Source organism: Cygnus olor, chromosome 18 (assembly GCF_009769625.2).
Source record: "Cygnus olor isolate bCygOlo1 chromosome 18, bCygOlo1.pri.v2, whole genome shotgun sequence".
NCBI classification, from domain to species: Eukaryota; Metazoa; Chordata; class Aves; order Anseriformes; family Anatidae; genus Cygnus; species Cygnus olor.
Genome location: NC_049186.1, coordinates 4,367,799 through 4,388,229, shown reverse-complemented (window position 1 = coordinate 4,388,229; position 20,431 = coordinate 4,367,799). Strand labels below are relative to the sequence as shown.

Sequence of the window (20,431 nt, the reverse complement as noted above, 5' to 3'; positions counted from 1 at the left end):
TTCCAACTCACACCATCCTTCCCTATGCTCTGGTTTTAAAACCACTTTTTCCTGCTATAGAAAGGAGATACAGGGCACCGCTGCACCAGCAACCTGGCTGTTACTCCTTCTCCTGACTGCCTCCCTAACTCTCACCCAGAGCATGTTGTTTATATAACATCTTTTAACACTGATGTTTTCAGCACACTTTTTCCTTTAACCACTTGCATTTAAAGTAAAAATGCCAACTTATATGAGTGACTGCCCTCATTACAGTCCCAGTCCTCCAGCTAATTAATGCCTGTTAGCTTTGGCTTATACACCAGGATGCCTAAATCCAAAATACACAAGACTGCCAAGTTACTTTGCAAACAAATGCTTGCCTTGAAGAAAGAACCCAGCATTACCCAACTCACTTCTTTAACCTTACAATAACCCTTACTTGCAAGGTGTGTTAGTCTGCAGAGAAGGAAAGCTACAGCTTGTCCTCCTCAAAAGGAAATTGTTAAGAAATCAAAGATAAAACAAGGAGGTAAACAAAGAGAAAGAAGAGAGATCTCCAGAAAAAAGAGAAACAGCCAGAAGTCTCAGGACTGCTTATTTAGCAAAGTCACAAATAAAGGCGACTAAGGGTGTACAAAAGAAACAGCAGGATATGAAGGCGGGAACGGTCCTCCTACCAGCCCTCCTGACAGCACCAGCACATCTGAAGGCAGCAGGTTTAAAACTGATTAAAAAAGGAAAAGCCTTATGCAAACTTAATGCATAATTAACCTGACAAACGCACTCACAGAAGATATTATTGAGGTCATGAGAGCATTAGAGCCACGAAAACAACTCCACTGTTATATGAAGAATGAGAACATCCACTGTTAAATTATTTGAATACTCATCTAATGAAAAGGATAAAACCTTCTGCATCCTAACTAGGAAAAGCCTCCTCTCCAGGAAGATCATAGGTTTCTTGTATCTTCCGCCATAGCATCTGATGGCCAGAAAGGTGAACATGGGCTGGATGAGCCCCTCTCCAAGACTCTCTGTCCAGGTCAGGTCTCTAGTAGAGACTATAGGAGTGACTTTTATACCTTGGCACCGACATCCAAGTGGGAGACAAATCATCCTCACTGCCTTTGTGATGAGCTGAGAACCAGCCCTTCCAGGCAGCAATTCATCTCACCCCAGGCAGATTGTCTCTGTAAGGTGCCAGTCCCAAGGTGTCCTGACCCCACAGCTGCTGCAGGTAGTACATGAGGATGGGACACACCTTGGGGTACTCCAGGCTGGGGCACACCGAGCCATACAGCTGACATGCCCCTTGAAATCAGTGGGCTGTAGGGTTTGGGGTATTTTAAATCCTTTTACAAGTCCACGCAAAGACACACAGAAGTCTCACCCTCTTACACCTCTCCCAAAGCCCTGCAGTTTCCTCTGCCCCTTCCTTCAACACCAGCCTCAATGCCTCACAGTGCGGGCACCCTTTGGACCCACCAAGATCTCGGGGCTGGCATTTGGGATCCCAAGACCCAAAATATCTTCCTGATGCCAGTTAAAAAGAAAAGTCTCCTGTTAGCCAACATCTGCAAGTGAAACACCCACAGGCCTTGCCCTCTTTCTCAGCTCCTGGCTTGCTTACAACCAGAGCAGCTGTTTCACATTACCCACTTTTAAAACCTCATGCTAAATAAAAGTCTCTCTTGCCAAAAAAATCCAGCAGGAGACAGACTTCGTGAAACATTTCAGAGACGAGAGCTGCCTCTCCCTAGATCTCTCTCAGGGGGATCATGACCCAAATGCCTGAGGCTCCCTTTGGAGAAAGCCAACGACAGCCTCTGGTGGTCACAAAAAAACAGTTCTGCTCTCACTGCTCAGCACCCCAACACCTCAGGGCCCACCCTCCCTTGGGATTGCTGTGACACCCAGCACAAAACCAAACCTCTGGCACCCACAACAATCCACGTGCATCTGAAATACCTCCATGGTGCCAGAGGAGATGGAAGAGTCTGTTGTGATGGACTCACCAAGGCTGATCCCTCGTGTCCTGCCTGCCCCCAGGCCACAGCTCCAGTATTTCCCCTGCACACAGGTCTGGGGCACTGCCAGCAGCCCTGAGGGGCCCAGCAGGGCAGTGCCAGGCTCTGCCTTGCTGCTCTAAGCACTCTGAAAACAAATAGGGTTTCCAAATACTTCTTTTTACAGCTAATTTTATTGGGATACTGGTTACTTGCAGAAAACAAATACTTTGGAGGGGTAGGCTCCACCCTCCCAACGAGGGAGGCGGCCTCCCCGACACTTCTCAAAGGCCCCAGGGACAGGAATATTCCGGCTATTTGTGGGCCTGAACCCCAGCTCCGAGAGTAAGGTAAGCGTGTGGGCGGGGTGCTGCCTGTTATTTTTAAAGGAGGAGGGAGGCAGCTGTCATTCATGTACCACGGAGGAGCCCTGAGACAAAACACAGCATCCAATGTTGCTCTATGTTACTGAAGGGGAAAATGGAGTGCTGGTGGTAGCCCCGTGCCTGAGATGCAGTTCCCCCATCTATTAAAAAGCAAGAAAGTCAACCCTTCCTCAGCTCACAGAAGTGTTTTAATTCACACAGAGAACCCCCAGCCAAGCCATTAGTGCTGGAGAGGATGAGGCCACTCGGCCCCCTTGTCCTGCCCCCTCGCAGTGAGTTACTGCCACCAGCTCCTCAAGGTGAAAGGCAAAAAGAGGAAGGTAACTTGGATTTCCATTATGCTGCTTTTGAAGTGACTTCTCACATGCATGCAGGACAGGGCAAACAACGCCATCACCAGGTCAGATTTAATTCCCTAGAGGAATGTGGAGCTTGGCCATCCTCTGCAGGCAATTCCCCTGTGATCTGTTGATTCCTCACCCCAGTCAGAATTAAAACCTCACCATGTCCAAGTTGGAGCCGTGACTGAATGCCAGTGACTGCCTGTATCGACAGCAGATCATTTGTGCTAAGTAACCCTGTAACACCAGCCCTACACCAAACTTCCTTCCAGTGCCAGCTCAGCACAGAAGAGAAAACTCAGGGCACATGGCTGCAGATCTTCCACAGGCATTTTACAACTGACTTTTGGCAAACTCCCCTGCTCAGTGCATCTTCCCTGGCTGTACCCCTTGTCCAGCCATGCAGCTGAGCATCCATCAGGGAACAGGAGGGAAGACGTGGTCAGGGTCTCTCTGTGCAAGATGCAAGCACCACTAATGCAGCCTCCCATCAAAGAGGAACCTGGCAACACTACACTCCTCACCCTCTTATCAGAGGGACTTTAACTCACTGAGATCAAGGTCCCTTTCCTTACTCACTCACGAGAGCCAGGAGGAAGCCGCAGATATACTGTGAGCACTTAGGAGGAAAAACATTACAGCATCTAAAGGCACTTTAAATGATTTAGATACAAACTTGCCTGTAATAAGACATCTATTTTGGTTAATCTCTTAGTTGCAAATCTTGAGACTCTTGAACCTGCCTCAGGCTACTGTCAGCAGCACTTCATTTAACACTGCTTATTGGGAATAACTGCTGTTTCCCACTGTAACCTCCAAACCTCTTAAAGTCTTATTGCTTTGCCCAAATATACTTGCCTTGAGGATACAGCGGGTTTTTCTCACTAAGAACTGTTAAGATGATTTGAACACGCTGAATCAGAAGAGACCGTTTCCCAGACAAAGCAGCCAAGGCTCAGAACACCTTTCCTGCAATATTTAGGGAGCAATGCTTCTTTGAGCGCTGGCTGGGGTTACAAAGCCGAACGGCTGCAGTTCGATCGCTCATCACAAGCGGAGGAGCGCAGGAGACGGGCACATGTTAGGTGACAGTCCCTCGCCCTCTCCATCCCACCCAAAGCACATTGTAGAGACACAGGGGCACTCAGTGCCACCAGCTGGTGGAAGCTCAGCCATGTTCCTGCAGAGGATCTGGTGCTGCTCCCCTCCACCAGCCCCACCGCTCACCTGGCCCGGCTTGGATCTGCTCAGCAGGCTTAATTTAAGCACAACCATTCACACTGCAGGCAGCTGGATCCCCAGAATAAGTAGCAGGGACTATATGGACAGACTACCACAGCTCCAACCCCAAATAACTGATGGGAAGCACAGGAAACCTGCAGCAGGGGTGATGGCCACGCTACCTGAAGACACAGGAAACATTAAGTGACCAATTTGTCCCCAGCAGTGACATGCCCCAGGCAAGAATGACAGCAAACAGAGATACAAGAGCCCTCTGAGCACATAATTTCAATACAGTACCTACAGCTATAATATAGGATTTTCCAGGTCCGTGCCCAGGGTATCCAGGCACCTCAGCAGTTTTGCAGGCCCCCAGACACAGTGCTGCAGCCCCCACCTTCTCTTTGTCCGGCAGGAAAGGCCTGGACACTGCTGTTTTGGCCCACTTGGTGGAAGACATGGGGTCCACAGCCCCCCAGAAAAGTCAGTGTGAAATACACATCTATAAGGTGTGCTTAAATAGAAGTGGAGGCCTGAAGCTGTGGGGGCTCTGGCTACTAAAAGATCCCATCCGCCTTAGCCATCAGCACTCGCTGCCCTCTCCTCCCTCTGTGTCCCTCTGGTCCCTGCTCCTGCTCTGGAGCTTGTCCTTAGTCTGAGCTCAGGCTGCAAGTAAGAGGCAATCAAGTACATTTAAAACAAGCACCTCTTTCTTCTTCTCCCCAAATATCCCACTTTATATGATCAGAACCAAACACCCCAAATCATTTAACTCCTCCTCAAGGTAAAGCACACGCAACAAGACACCAGCACAGCCCCGGCACAAAGCTGGCCCACCACCAGGAAAGTTATACTTGCATTTAAACCGAACAGACTGACCGAGCACACCTTGCCACGTACAGCAGCTCCCAAACACAGCTCTGGATCCCTCAGGTGTTGCCAGTAGGACCCAGATGTGCAGCCTGGCTCAGCACCAGTTCGCTTCCCACCCAGCATTTAGCCCCACCACTTCTAAGAGCAAACAGCTGCTGCTTTTAAGCCCTCTGGGGAGGTTAGGAGTGGAGCACCTGCACCAGCAGCTGATAGCACTTACTGCTCCTAACTGAAGCTAATTTTGCAGCAGGAGGGGGCACAACTGTGCAGCCACTCACCAGGTCGCCTCCAGTTCCCCTGGTCTCGCATGGTGACAGCAGGATGCGGGCAGGTGGCACTTGCTGCAGCACCCAGTGCCTCAGTGCCCAGCAAGCAGCAGGAGCAGGGGAGCATCGTGGTGGCCCTGCAGGTGCAGGAGGCTCGGAGGATTTGTCCCCACACCCCTAGCTGTTGCACAAACCTTGTCTTTGTGCTGTCTCTCCGGCAACGCTTGCATGACCCGAAGCGCTTTATGACATCGCAGCGGCGCTCATCCTACCAAGGGTCACGTCGCAGATACTCCAAAGCTGACATCCGTGCTCTGGCACCGTAGCTTAGCTGATGGTAGGGAAAAACAAACAAACAAACAGTTTTAATCAGCTCTCTCCTGCAGCAAGGAACACAAAGCATGTGCTGCACTCTGCTAAAAATAAAAGAGAAGCCGCACTGAGGCGGGTTGGCGGCAGGACCAGAGCCCCCAGAGCAGTGGGACGTGGGGCAGCACCTGCCCTCTGCTCCTGCGCTGCAGAGGTGCTCAGAAAAGGCAAAGACCATCCATCACCCATCCCACCTGTGGTGGGGAAAGGAGCCCTCACTGTGGGTTTGGGGGAACGAGCAGCGAGGAGGTGGCAGGATGGGGCCCTGTTTGGGTGCACATCCACGTTTCTGCCCAGAGACACCCTGCCCAAAGGCGCCAGCAGCTGTGGCACAACCCATCCCTGCCCTCCAGCTGCAGCCCCCTTGCTGGGAACGCTCCCCAGCACCCCTCACCCATGAGCAGGGGAGAACACCATCAGCGATGCCAATTCCACCTCCTTCCCAGTGCTCCGCACCTTTACCCATCAGATGGCTTTCTCCTCTGCTAGCTAAGCTCCCTTCCCTTTTGGAGAGCTTCAGAAGTCATTTGCAGACATCTCAGCTTTCTCAGTAATTCTTTTCCTTATTAAATATTGCTAATGGAAGATTCTTAGACTCTCCGCCATACATCCCCTTTCTGTTCTAGTGTAGATTTTCATCAGTCTTCCCTCTTCCTTCTGTTCAAGTCTTTAAAAAAAATAAATTACTGGAATAAAAAGAAAAGCACAAAATAATTGAAAGGAGCGGCTAAAAACAGAAGGGAAGGGAAGCCGAAGAAAGTTAATGTGATCGAAAGGTTCAATAAAATCAGAGAAAAGACGGAAAAATCCTGTTTTCTAACAAAATGGATGATGAAGAGGGCCTTTTTTCAGCTAAGTATTTTTACCATGAAAAATGTCAACAGGCTGTAATTGCAGTGCAGGCCCGGTGCAGTGTCCCGCTCGGTTTCTGCTCTGTGCAGACACATCGGCACCGCTGAGCACGGTGCACGCAAAGCCCCCGCAGCGCAGGGGGACACTGCCTTGGGCTGCTTGGGGGGACATCTCCTGTCCTTTCAGCTTCATCCAAAAGCTTTTCTGCTGATGCTTTCCAAACCTAACCGGTAAAATCTTGGCTGATTGCTTGTGGGAAAAGTTTTCCAGCTGGAGGCGGCCTAAAGGCTGGTGGTTTCAGAGAGCGCTGCGCAGAGACCGGGAGGTGGGTGCGCAGCCGGAGCTCTTGCAGCCTGTTCTCAGCATCATAATGAGCACATTCATGATTAATGAAAATGTTTATCCCCGTGACCCGCCGTAGCAAGTTAATATTTAATCCAAAGCCCACGTGAAACCCCAACCTGGCTCCTCATCTACCTCCTCGTCTCGCTGGAGCTCTCAGTGCTGTGAGCTGCCCCGAGGTTGGGCTCTCTGGGGCTGACCTGGGAGCCACCTGGGCTTTGCCTGGCTTCCCGCATAAGTCCCACACCTTTTGATCCTGTAACCGCCGCCACTTGGGACCTACAAGGTTCCTCAGCTAATCCGGGAGAGCCGGTGCTTTGTAACTCCTCTCACTTTGATATTCAAGGCGAAGCCGGACAGCCCACACATGAAAAGGCAGGCTTCCCTTTCTTCCCAGGCTTAATTTCATCTGCAAATTAAACATATTGAGACAGTTATTTATAGAGGAGTGCCCTGACCCTCCCAGGAGGGCCGTGGAGCCTTCGGTGTGTAATTTGGCTTTAGGAACATGGTTTGAATCCGGGCTTTCTGCTGCGGCAGAGAGGAGAAGGGCAGGGAGGGGCCAAGGGCTGAGGTGGTGCCTGGTGGGGCAGGAGCACACGAGGGGATGAAGGCTCCTTGAGCCGCCCGTCCTTGCCCTCAGCAAGGCTATTTCAGGACGTAGTTCATCCAGGCTACAGGTTTTACATCTAAAATAAGGTCCACCAACTTTGTTAGCGAGGGCTTCCAGCTGTGATGGACAAAATGAAGCCACAAGATTCCTGCTTGCTGCAGGCACGTATCCTGCTTCTGTGCAGGGGGGAGCTGCTGGGGGCTATAGGGGTGGTGCAGGGGACCAAAACCTGCAGGAGAAATGGTTCCAGTAGTTATATGGAGGGGGAATTTGGTACATTACCATGTGCTGCGGGGTATGTCTTTAAGCTTCAGTAAACTTTTGGAGTCCCTGGGAAGTAACGTGCCTTTGATGGAAGCACGACTTCTGAAATTGCAGTTTTTAGCTTAGCTGGGTAGTGTTAATGAGAAAATATTGTGGGCTGCAGGTGGAAGTCTCCTGAATCCCATAAGTTAGAAATAAATTACTCTGTTTTCCTAAATGAAGCAACGCAGCGCAATGCTGCTCCTCCATCAGGCTGCCGGTGAGAATTACCAATTTGTGCAGGACCAGACAGCGCTCAGCCAGGTAAACACAAAGCAAAGCACAGCAGGGAGCTACAGACTCGGATTTGCTGGGGACAAGGAGGAAAGCCTTCTGCTCTGGCTTTGAGAAGGAGCAGCAGTGGGGTGGTGCGAGGGGGCAGCAGGGATGGGTGGACAGACAAATCCTTCCCACTGCAGCCAGAGCAGAGATGATCAAAAACCTCAGGCTCCCAACTGCAGTGCAGCAGCCTCACGGTAATTAGAGCTGGAGAAAGGCAGCTCTGCATATGCCTGCTGCAGAGGGGCTTGCACATCAAACGGCGGAGTTTCCCATGAGGACAGGTCCCACGTCGCTGCGATGGGGTTTTGATGAGCACCACAGCTCGGCGTGAAGTTACAGTCCAGGAGAGCCCCTTGGCAGCAGCTCAGGCTGCGCGGGTGACGCATCCCGATGATGGGATGCCGTGGGCGAAGGTGCCCAGCCTCTAGGGTAGCAAAGGCTCGTCCGAAAGGACCTTGAGCACTGCTGCCAACCCTTGGACTACCACCCAGAGAGGGTTTATCCATCTGTGAACAGCTCTTCAATGAAGTTACTAATGAGGGAGATGGATGAGTACAACACCGGTTATTGCGTGCTGCAGGTGAGCGATAAATCTGGGTGCCGATGCCTGGGATCAGTCAGGAGCAGGTGAGAGCAAGGCAGAGGAGGGAAGAGCAGTACTGTGGGTAAATCCGCGTGCTTCTGGAGGTGATTACCGTCCGAGTAATTAGTTTTAAATCAGGCAGATGTTTTGGGGACTACTCGCTACGAGCTGCTTTAATTATTTATACTCCCTTTCACTCGTATGATCTGTAGGCAGCCTCTGCACAAGATGCTCGCGGGGTCGGCTGGACCAGGAGCACCCCGGCCGGGCACCCGTCCCCCCCTGTGCCACCCGGCCATGCTCGCATCCCTGTCCCCCCCGGTGACACTCGGCCGTGCTCGGTTCCCCCCCGGTTTTCAAAGCGAATGGGAGCGAGTGCCCGTCACTGCGGAAAGCCCTGCTCCGCTCGGTAATTAAACCCTCATTCATCTTCATTTCCCTCGTTTGCTGAGGCGAGGCCACTCTATAAGCTGTTAGTGCAAGGCCCTCTGTCAGCCACGGCATCGTTAGGCGAACGTCCCTCTGAGACAGCCGGGGATGTGCAAACAGCCCCTTACTGACTGCTCTGCCCCAAACCTCCCCAGCCGCCGCTCCTGGGACGCCCCTGGGGAGAGGGGGCGATTTCACCACGGCGAACCCTTCCCCGAGCTGGGGTTTTGCTGTGGCACCCCACAGCCCCCTGCTCCTGCAGCCCATCGGGTCATCGTGGCTCTCCCCTGCTCCAGAGCCTCAGAGCACCTGGGAGCCATCCCCGCAAGCCCACCTCCGACCCCAAGAGCCCCTCCCTTGGGCTAAACAAAGCTGCCCCTAGTGCTGAGCAGGGACCTTTGCCCGGCCGCCCCTCGCCACGGTGAGAAACCATTTCTCGGTCCCAAAAAGCGCCCACCCCGGTGCAGCCTCTGCCTCATCCCCTCCATGGCCATGGGCAGCCACTGGCATTGAGGAAGGCTGCAAAAAGCTGACACCGGTGCTGGAAAAACGTGCTGGGGGGGGGACAGCTGCTGCAGACTTGTCCAGAAGCCGAGCCCCCGGCCCATGCTTGCAATCACTACAATCACATGGTGATTTTTTTTCCCCCCTAAGAGCTTTTGCTCAGGGTCTTGCTCTGGTTACGGCAGCGAGAACTCCCCAGCCCCATCCCAGAGGAGCCGGGGCTGCGAGGAGCCTGAGCCAAAGCCACCACGAGCTGCAGGGCTTCACTTGGCAATAAAAAAAGGGCAGCACTTGGGCTAAGTTTCGCACTCGGGCAACAGGGGGCCCACCGACAAGGTACTGCACACCTCCCTGGATGCCGTACACGACGGTCTGATTTCCCCTGCTCTGAATCCCAGGTGCCAGCACAAAAAACAGCTCCATAAAGGCGGTCCTGCACCCTACACGCCCACAGGGAGCCCAACCCAGCCCAAAGCAAGGAGCCTTCTGTCCCGTTGGTCTTGTCTGCATGCAGTTCAATCACCTCGAGGAGAAAAAAACACAATAGGTGCATAAATACAGATTAAAGCCCCAGACAGGTCGATGTCTTGCCTGGGACACTGGGGAAGACCATGGCTTTCAGCAGGCTCGGGGTGATGCCAGCTTCCAAGGGCACCCGTGCCTCCCCGCGGTGCTCAGCACCGGCAGCTCCACCCTTTGGTACAGCAACCGGGCCAGAAAGCCAAGGGAGGAAGAGTCGAAGGGATGAGCAATAAATAAAACCTTCACCCCAAATTGGGCACAGCCCTTGCAGCCTCTCCTCTCCCCCCCAGCCCTGCAGGAGCCGTGCAGTACCGATCCCATCCCAGCTGGGGACGTCCCCAAAACCCAGACATTTCCAAACAAGCCTCCTTCTATTTGCATTCGAAACATTTATTTTGGGAAATACATATTAAACACTATTATTTATACAAAAATGGACTAAATTTGTCATAATGCTTATAACCCCCAAAAGGCCATTTTAATAGATCTGGATGAAGTTTTTTTTTTTATTGTATTATTTTCTTTTTTTTCTTCAAAAAAAAAAATCAGGTTACAAAGGAGAAAGCGGCGTGTCTTGCTTGGCCCAGCTTGAGATATCGACTAGAGGAAAAACAAAAAGTTGAAGATGACATTTGCAGAAGTGCCTCACACAAGAGATTTTTCTCCCCCTTAATAGTCTTTTTAACACTTGAAATATATATACTTTTTTTCAGTTAATACATTTTGTTTGTTTTTGCTAAAATATAGCAAGTCAGCAAGTACATAACTGTTCCTCCCCAGCAGCTCAGCAGACCTCCCGCGTGCTGCTGCGGAGGGGAAAACACGAGTTGGGGGAGAGCGGAGCCTCTGTGCGACGTGCACCCTGCGCCACGGCCACAGCATCCCCGGGGCAGCACGGAGCTGGGCACGGCCCGGGGATGGCCCCGAGCACCCCTCTGGCTGCCCACGGGGGGCGATGTGTGGGGAAAACCTGCAAATCCCACCCCCCCCCCCGAGCACAACGTTTGGGCATCCTGAGCAGGGCGAGCACAACCCCTCTCCTCTCCTTCTGCCCCCCTGTGATGAAGCCGCCGGCTCTGCCCTGTGGCGGGGCCGCTGGGTGAGCTCTGCGCGTGTCCCCCGGCACTGGGGGCACGCTGCCCTCTTAGCACATGCCAAAAAAAAGGGTGATTCGTGTAAAGTTTCGTCCCTTAGAGAGGGGAGCGGAGACTGGCGGAGCTGACAACAGAAAGGCAGGCAGGGCAGAAGGGCTGCAGAGCTCTGCTCCAAGACCACCCGCTCACAAGCCACGCGGTGTTGTTTAACACCCGTGCAGGGTCTTTTTTACTGCAGACCCACGGAAACACGAGGCACACGGGGGCAGAGCTGAAAGGAGAGTGCCCAGGGCAGGGGGGGGCCGCAGCAGCCCTCCCCAGGGCCGGGTCTGTGCATGTGGGCATGCGGGGCTCAGTCCGATATGGGCACGGTCCCCTTGCACAAGGGCTAGGCATATCGAGGAGCGTGTTACGCACATACACATCACACAGGGGATGCAAAAAAAAAAAAACACACAAAAAAACCCTAGCGGCCTCCTCTGTCTTATGGAAAAGCCCGATAATGACAAGGGTCAGACAGGACAAACCTCCGCTCCCCACCGCCGCTTTGCAGAGACGTTCTGCTCTCAGCCCCCTTCAGACAAAGAAACTTTGAGCCTTCAATGGCATAAAACACCCCACCGAATTAAAAATAAATATACAAGGCTTCCCAGGAACTCAGCCATACCTATGGTCCAAGTGAGAGGGGAAAAGGAGTCTCTGCAAAGCGCTGCAGCTCGGGGAAGCATTTTCCAGGCTGCGAAGACGGCCAGCGCGAGCCCCCCCGCCCCCCAGTTCCACTATTGCAAGGTAACAGTCCTAAAAGGCACTTCTCCCAGAGCGGGCAGCTCTGCCGGGCCACGGGTAACCCCTAAAGGCTCCCAGGTTATTGCGTGTAGGCAGGGTGGGGGGGCTGGGTCGGGGCTGGCTGCTCCTGGAGGACCGCGGAGGGCTCGTGAGGAGGAAGAGGAGGAGGAGGAGGAGGCAGGAGACAAGGATGTCACCGTCTTGCTCTCTTCATACCACCGTACCTTGCTTCTGGAGGCTACATTCACACGGAGAAACCCTTGCCTTCAATGGACGGAGAAGAAAAATGGCAAAGCCACAGGGCAGAGGTACTCGGCCTTTGGCAAATGCCCCCTGGGGACAACCACGGAGGGGGCAGGAGATCCCTGCCCCGCTGCCCTACCCCTAAATCCCACAGCTTTGGGGCAGCGGGAGGAGGCTGCCCCATTAGGCTGGAGGACAGCGAGAGCCCGACCCCAGCGGGGGACGGTCCCCAGCCCGACAGCCCCCTCCTGCCTGACGGGGCTGAGACGGAAACCCGTGCCACGAGGCGGGGGGACGAGCGGCCACCCCACTGCACGACAGCTGGTTATTTGGTCAGTTAACATTGGCGGGGGGTTGGGGGAAAGGAGGGACAGTGGCAGAGGATTTATATAAAAATAAAGGGGGAAGAGGGGAGAAATAGCGAGCGTGAGCGAGCGAGGTCCTGGCTACAGAGCGAGACGGTTACATTTCGTTAGCCACCAGCTCCTTGTCGGTCACGCCGTTGGAGAGCGAGCTCTGGCCCTCGTTCAGCCTCTTCACCCTGTAGGCTTCGAAGTGGATGTTGCTGGTGATGTCCTTTATGTTCTGCATGTGTGTCCTGCACCAAGAGAGACAAGGGGCGATCACAGGGGGCTGGGGGCACAGGGCAGGTTTGCCCAGCACCAGCCCCAGCTGCCACCTCGCACCCCTCACCCTCTGCTTTCCAGCCCAAACGACCCCAGCCCCTTCTCTGGTTCCTGGCACATCTTCAGGGTGTGGGATGGAAGCAAAGGCAACAATGAGAAACTGAGACCTGAACCCTTTGCACATACCGACAGCCCGTGCTCTGGTATGCGGGGAGCCCTTGCTGTACGACACCCTCCTGGGAAGATCCCAGTCCTACAAATCCCTGGGGTCAGGCTTTGAAGCCCTGCACAGCTCTGCCAGCAGCAGCTCCACGTGCAGGGCAGCCAAATTGAGGACACCAACGTCCCCTCCAGCCAGCCAAGGGGCTCAGCCCCCTGCTCCCCCCACCGGGGACACCCAGACCTCACCACAGCACGATCCTGCGATGCAAGAGGGTGATGCTTTGGGACTGGGAACGGTGCACCAGGGAGGAACTGGGGCTGGTGAGGGGTCACCAGGGCAGAAATGCCCCTCAGGTGCTCCAGGCAGGTGGGCTGCAGCCACACCGCACGCTGCCAGCAGGCTGGGAGCCTGTCCCAACCCGTCCCTGCTCCTCTCCAACCTTTTCTCAGCACCCTAGGTGAGCAAAGCCCCCTGCAGCCACATCCCTTTGTGTGGGGCCATCCCACAGCGGGGCTGCAGCAGCGCGGAGGGCTGGGATGGGAGCACGGTGGGATGGAGGGGAGCAAAGCAGCGGCTGCGTCCCAGCGGGGCTCTCCCCTTTCTCTGGATGCTACCCAGTCACTGAAGGCTCCGGGGAGCGGCACGGCCCTACTGACCTGATGAGGAGGTCCCGCAGGTAGGCGAACTCACAGTGTGTCGTGTTCTCCACTGCGAGGGGGAGAGAGGGAGAGAAACCCATCAGTGCACAGCCAGGGCACGAGTGGCAACCAGCCAGGGGAGGAAGAGTGCAATGGGGCTTCACCGGGGCGTGGGGAGCTGAGACAGGGACCCAGCCCAAGGGCGACATGTGCAGGACTCTCGGGAGTCCTCTTTGCTGCTGTAAGGCCAGTGATTTACCCACCGACCTGCCCAGCTCAGCACGACTGCGTGCTAACAGGGCTTAGAGCAAGGAGTAGTGTTTGCAAGAGGCTGGGGGGAAAAAGCAAGGGGTGCTGCTCCGCCACAATTAATGACAGCCAGCAGTTTGCTAGGCGTTTGAATTTAGAATCTCAACTGCCTTTTTTGATTTTTTTTTTGAACAGAATGCAGAAATCACAAGAGAACAAGTAACACTGTTCTGCAAAGGCTGCCCATGGGCTCCTTGTGTGGCATCTGCCTTCGGCACGGGGAGACTGACACGGAAGGCAATGCGTGTTTCTTAGCCCACCCTGAGCCCCATAAACTCAGAACTTCCAAGGACAGAGCACAAGAGGGCAGCAGAGATTTAAAATACACTGATTTTCCTGGCATCCTTGTTAATTAAGCAATCCTTCAACGAGGGATTCCTATAAAAGAGAATCATAAATGAGAGAAATCTGTCAAATGAAGGGGAGGAAGGCAGAGGGGTGGCACCAGTCAGCCGGCTGCCCAAAGCCAGGCACCCGGAAACGTGCTGATGGGCTGCAGCCATAAGCCTTCGCCTAGCTTTTAAACTCTGATTTAAAATGGTGGGAGGAGGAGAAAAAAAAATAAAAAGGAAGACATTGATGGGATGAAGATAGAAGAAGGATGAGATCCCACAAGGGCACCACGAAATGCGTGGAGGAGGGTGCAGAGACCTACGGATGGTGGGGAAGGCTCTAATATGGGCTAGAGAAAGAGACCTCAGCACTGAACTTGTCTGCCCTCAAATCCAGCCGCCAGGCATTTAATAGTGTGAGAAGCAGGAGCCTGGCCAGAGGGGGAGACAAGACACCGAGAACTGCCCCCTCAGACACTCAGCCGCCCCCAGAATCACACAAAGCCAAAGGACCTCAGCACAGAACTGGCCAAGTTATTTCCAGTCCCCAAAGACTGGGGAGGTGACTTTCCCGGAGGAGCAGGGAAGCTCTGTGTACACCTTGATTTCCACTGCTGCTTTTGGACCTTCAGCCAGGGCAGGGAGTCGGGCTCAGGAGGTGGGGAAACAAGGGCAAGCTACCTTCAATGGTGCCCCACTTGGTCTTCCTTCCAAGGATTCTTCTTCCGTTAACCTGGTACTCCTGGTCGCTGCCCACCACCGCAAACGGGATCATTTCCTGAGGAAAGAGAAAAACAAGGTCACGTTTTCCTCCCGAAAAACCAGTCAGGAATCCAAGCTGGTGAGCAAAGTCCTGGGTCAGGCTGTTTTCGGAAGAGACCTCCATGGGATGGGCCAGCCTGTCCCTGATGCTCCTGAGCAGCGCTGCCTGCCAGGGACCTGGGCAGCCCAGGACCAGGGCAGCAGCATCCCACACACACGCCCAGTCCAAAACCAGCACCAAACCCGTGCAGCCCAGCACCTCGTTGGCAGGCACCAGCATCCAGAGGAAGGTACCGTGGTGCTTCCCCAAGAACCACCCCAAAATCCAGCAACCCGGGGCTTGGTCACTCCCTGATCCGAGGTGCTGTCTTTGTACTTTGGAGTCCCTAATTTTTATTTTTCTTCCTTGATTTTGCCCAACCCAATTTTCCGAGCTAGGAAGTTGTTCGCTATTTCCTGCAGCAAGGAATTCACCTCCACAGAAGCAGAGCAGGCTGCGGGCAGATTCTCTCCAGCCGCCAGGAAGGGGGCTCCCCGTGCTGCAGTGGGCATTCCCTGCACCTGGGGGGGCACGAAGCCCCCAGACCTCCCTGCCTGCTGCTTACTGAGGGCACGTTAAGATACAGAGCTGGGGGAAAGAGCGACAACAGAGAGGCAGCCTTCCCCAGCTGCCTTTTTCAAACTCTTTCTGTCCCTGCTCTGAGCTCTGGCATGACCCCTGTGCAGGCGGTTGTAGGGCTCAGCACCTTCAGAAAGAAAACAGACACTTGGGAAGAGGACCCCGCGACATCCCAGGCGCTCGGAGCCGCAGCCCCCCACCCGAGCACATTTAACTGCGACACCAGGCACTAACCCTGAATTTCTCATTCACTAGCCGATCTTCAGAGTCTTCATCAAACTCCTTCTGCGGGTACACGTCGATCCCGTTGGCGAGAAGATCGGCTGTGATCTGGGAGGGGAGGAGCAGGGGACACGTGAAGACAGGCAGAGGAGCTGCACTCCCACCACAGCACTGCCCCAGCCCCTGCAGGAGGCTCTCAGGAGCAAGCCTGCAGGGCACAGCAATGCCCAGGCACCGCTATCTTCCCCCTCTCTCCCAAATATTGCCCACCTGGGGGACAGGGACCTGCGTTTAACTGCCACACACCTCCAAGTGCCTGCCCTGTAAGGTCTGCAGGAACCTGGTGCCAAGACAGGCTGAGAGGGAGATGCAGGTATATGAGCTGGGCTTTGTGTTGGCATTTAACAGTACAAAAATACAGGTTGCACCAAGCAATGGGAACACAGCTGCCAGGCATGCGGTGCTGGCCCTCACGTTGTTTTTTTGGCACTTGCTGCCCTGCCTGGAAAGGTTTCACAGCAGTGCCTGCTCTGAGCAGCCAGGGACACAACAGCCTGGAGTGGTCTCCAGGACATTGCCTCTGTGCAGGGTAAAGAGGCGCTGAGATCCGAGTCCTGGGAGGTTAGGGTTAGGGTTAGAGGTAGGGTGAGGCTTAGCTCAGGTCAGCACCAGGAGCACAGAGGCTCAGCCTTGAACAAAGCTGCAAACCCAAACCCACTACCATGCGACTGCTCCGTCGCTTGCTATGGCCATCTACTCCTCCACAGCAGTCTGCACTGCAGGCTGGCAAGGAAAGCATATCCAGGCCAGAGAAACCCCAAACCAGTCCCCAGACACACACCTGCTGGGGATGGCCCCTATTTTATGGGAACAACCCAGCAAAGCCAGCTCCACGGGGTGTTGGACTCCATTTGACCAACTCCGTGCCGCACTGGCATCAGGTTGACGCAGTGCCACGCAACCCGAGGCAACTCCTCACCTCCTACACTCTCCATCACCATCCATCCCTAAAGCTGTCATTTTGGCAAGACCACCCCTTTCTTTTTGTTTCACTCCCTGCCCAGAGGGGAGATGTGCTGGACCCCAGCAAGCACTAAGAAGCGGAGGCCGGTCAGGTTGACCCCGTCCCGTTGTGGGTCTGCGGATCGGTACCAGGCTGCAGGACCCGACTCCTGGCCATCTCCTCCCTGCCCTACAGCACCCAGTGCCCGAACCATCTGCATCGCACCGGGGTAGTTGGGGAATGCTGTTTGAGTGACCAGCTTTGGTGAAACCTGGCCTGTTCCTGCTCAGAAATGCGATTCTGGCTCACAGAGCAACGAGCCACGCGGTGGCCAGGGGCTCGCTGATTTTTTGCAGCGAGTGCTGAGGCCGTCGCGGCCTCAGCCACGCCACCGCTTACAGCGCTGTGTGTGTAGCCCCCCGCCGAGCCCCCACGGGGCACCTCCAGCTCCCAGCAGCACCAGGCGTGCAGGAAGGGAAGCGAGCACACACCTTCAGTGGGCTCAGCCGCCCCTCCTTGGCTCCCCACCAACGCGATCAAGGGAATTTCACGGCTTGCTTCCCCATAAATCTTGCCTGGCTGAGCTCAGCAAACCCACCCGTTTTCACCTGGTTACCGTACGGGCGCAGGATGTGGCACAGGGAGGGCTTTCTAGGCTGTGTGTGCAGCACCATCATATAACATATAACATATAACAGATCATATAACATTGGGAATAACCCAAACCAGCCCGAAAACAACAACAACAACAAAGGAGGCAGGAGAAACAGGCCCCGAGACCACGAGCTCCAAACTTACTCCGCGCTGACAACGGTCCAAGAGAAACACAAGGAAGCGTTTGGAGCGAGGGCCTTCCCTCCTGCCACATGGGATCGCTCAGGGCTGCAGCCGGAGGAATGCGCCGGGCTCCCAGCCAGGCGCTCGGCTTCCCAAAGCTGCCTGGGGAGAGGGGCAGGGGGAGCTGCGGAGCCCCGACGAGCACCCCCGGCCCCTTCCTTACCCTTTGCTTGAAGTAATCCCTCTCCTCCAGCGTTAGCGTGTCGGCTTTGGCAATCACCGGGACGATGTTGACCACCTTGCTCAGGCGTTTCATGAACTCGATGTCCAGCGGTCGGAGGCTGCAAAACACGGCAGGAAAAAAAGGGGCTCAGCCGGGGGGGCTGCAGCTGTCTCCCAGCAGAGAGAGAGCTTCAAAGGATGGACACGGAGGGGGAATCGTTTGCTTTCCGAGAGGAAAAGGAAAGACATTTTCTTAAAAGCTTGGCTTGTAAGAGAGGGCTTTTTATCTTTACACGGCCACCGAGGACTGCAGGAAGTTGCCCAAAGCCACGCGTGTCCTTGGCAAAGCCAGGATGCAAGCACAGCACTGAAGCCTGCCTGCAGCACACATCGAGCTGGGGAGAGACCATGGTGCAAAACCTCCAGCCGTGCCCACGAGGACACGCTGGCCAGGGCCAGGCCAGCACGACAGGGACGTGGCCACGGGTCACTATCCCTGCTCAGATTCACTCTTGCTCTGTCACACACGAGCCAAGATTTCATCCCTCATCCACTGGCTCGGATTAAAAAAAAGGCTCTGCTAATTCTCAAGCGGATCGCGCGGCACAGAAGAGACGCTGCTTGTTCCAGAGGGCAAAAACGTCAGAAAACTTCTACAACCAAAGTCTCAGCACAGCAAAGGTGCGGCGATTGCACACCCGAGCCATCAGCCCCTGAGGAAATCCTGCTGACAGCGCAGGCGCGACCCCCGGTGCCAAGCTGCGCCTGGCCCTGACCCTTCCCTCTGCCCCTCGGTCCTTGCTGCTCCCTGGAGGTATTTTTATCGCTGGGGGATCCCAAGCTGGCCAGACGAAAGCCTGCCTGGGGATGCCTCCGCCTGCTGCGGGTCCCCATCGGTGGCTCTGGAGGTGACAGGGACACGATGCCCACGTGAGAGCTGAGCAAATGTTGCTCAGAACCCGGGGAAAAACCCAAATAAATGGGGTGGTGACTTAAAATGCTCAGGTGCTCCCTGCGCGGGGGAGCACAGAGCAGAGGCCAGTGCCCGGGGGAGCCAAAAACGTGCTTAGAAGCAGGGAGAACAGGGCCAAGAGAGCACCTGCTGCCAGCATGCTCAAGCCAAACCCCACTGGGGTGGTCTCCTCAGGCCCTACGAAGGGCTCAGAGGCTCCCACAGACCCCACACGGCTCCCACAAACCCAGCGAGAGCCTCGCCAGCCCAAAGGGGAAGGGCTGATGCTGCTCCTCGGCAGTCCCCAGGCAGCATCTCCACCCCGCAAGGCCGCCCTTGCCTGGCCCCAGCACCGAGAGCCCCCCGCAGGGACACCCAGCCCGGAGAGACCCGGCACGGTGCTCCTGCCGATCCTAAAACCACAGCTCGAGGCCACTCCAGTGCAGACATCTGAGCCCGTCCCCAGCCAAACCCCATCTCCTCCCCGGGGCCGGGCACGCCCCGCACCTCGAGGACCTTCCCCAAGCCCCCGTGCCATTTGCACGCATGGCCCCGGGTGCCGGGCAGGCAGCGTGAGGACAATCAAGTTCCTAACGCGAGTTCAGGAGCCACAGCTCACCCTGGGCCCCGGGAAAGAAAAGCAGTTTGGCTATTTAAAAAAAAAAAAAAAAAGAATGAAAAAGCACAAGGAAACCCCCACGGACACATCTGAGCAGAGTGCTGCTGGCAAGCATTGTTTGGAGCTCTGCATAATGTATTTCCCAGACCTCCAAGGAAGCCATGCACTCATGTTCCTTTCCCAGCAGATTTCTTTCCCCTCCTTTCTCTTTGCTATTTCTCAAACAGCTTTCCCCCTTTAAAAGCCTCTTCCCCACCAAGACTGCGCTCCTCCCTCCTCCACCGGCTCTCCTTTCGGAGCACAGAGCGGGATGCACACGTAGCCAAGTTTCAGCCCAGGGGGCACACAGCCCACCTGCCCCCTCACCAAGCCCTCCCTGACACCTGCTGAGGACGTGAGGGCGGCGAAGCAGCACCGCGAAGCTGCTCCCAGGACACACGAGGACTGGGTGGGAGAGGAGGGGATGAGCACAGGAGCCCTGTGAGCCAGCAGCACCAGGGGGCAGCTCCCAGGGTGTTCCAGAGCAAAATTCCCAAGCGTTTCCTCCCAGCACATCCACGGCCTCGGGCAGCTGCAGCTCCCCCAGCCCACCTGCACTGGGGAGCCCCGAAAAACCTCAAGTATTTAAAGGAAGCGATGCTTTTCACAAAAAAAAAAAAAAAAAAAAAAAGAGACCTGTTGCTGGAAGTCACAGTCACCCATCTGAAGGCACCGAAGGGGAAAGAATGGCTTAAGAAGATTATGAGCGAAAAGAGCCTAATTTACACACTCCCTTATAATGCTGCACAGGACCAGGCTGACATGGCCAGGGCCACGATGGGGCGAGCCCAAACCTAATTCCTCTGAAATTCCTGCTGCACGGCACCGCCCGGGAGAGCAGGGACAGTTCTGGTGCTCAGCCACCACCGTCCTGCGACCAGGATGTGACCAGCAGCACCCTCATCCCCCGGGGATCCAAAGCAGGTTCAAAGCATCGACACTAGAGCTCAACGAGGATCAGCAATGAAACCACTAAGTATACAAATAAGCAGAACAGCAAGAGAAAGTGAGTTATTTCTCAGCAAGAAGCTGAGCCGCGCTTCCAGCCGACTCCAGCGAGCACCCAGCGGCCACCCAGCCCCACCAGCACCCTTGGGGGACCCAACCGAGGCTGCAAGAGGGGAAAGCGGCCGTGAGGTGTCTGCACATCA

General features: G+C 55.0%; 1 protein-coding gene and 1 long non-coding RNA gene across 20 annotated transcripts in view; both read right to left on the bottom strand.

The window, feature by feature from the left end:
- The window catches only part of LOC121056809, a 124,906-nt gene extending 118,821 nt beyond the window's left edge, over positions 1 to 6,085 (bottom strand). The window contains exon 1 of one of the 3 annotated variants that reach the window (XR_005813506.1): positions 5,088 to 6,085. This is a non-coding gene — a long non-coding RNA (uncharacterized LOC121056809). The other 2 variants (XR_005813505.1, XR_005813507.1) reach the window with 2 other exon arrangements.
- A 4,158-nt stretch (positions 6,086 to 10,243) lies between these two features.
- Positions 10,244 to 20,431, bottom strand: part of SEPTIN9 (septin 9) — a 129,568-nt gene continuing 119,380 nt past the window's right edge. For all 17 annotated transcript variants that reach the window (XM_040530140.1, XM_040530138.1, XM_040530142.1 and 14 more), the window contains 5 exons: positions 17,672 to 17,789; positions 15,681 to 15,776; positions 14,747 to 14,843; positions 13,443 to 13,494; positions 10,244 to 12,595 (listed from right to left, as the gene is read on the bottom strand). In XM_040530140.1, the coding sequence (XP_040386074.1) occupies positions 12,460 to 12,595; positions 13,443 to 13,494; positions 14,747 to 14,843; positions 15,681 to 15,776; positions 17,672 to 17,789 (499 nt within the window). In that variant the 3' untranslated portion in view covers positions 10,244 to 12,459. The remainder of the gene's footprint in view (positions 12,596 to 13,442; positions 13,495 to 14,746; positions 14,844 to 15,680; positions 15,777 to 17,671; positions 17,790 to 20,431) is intronic.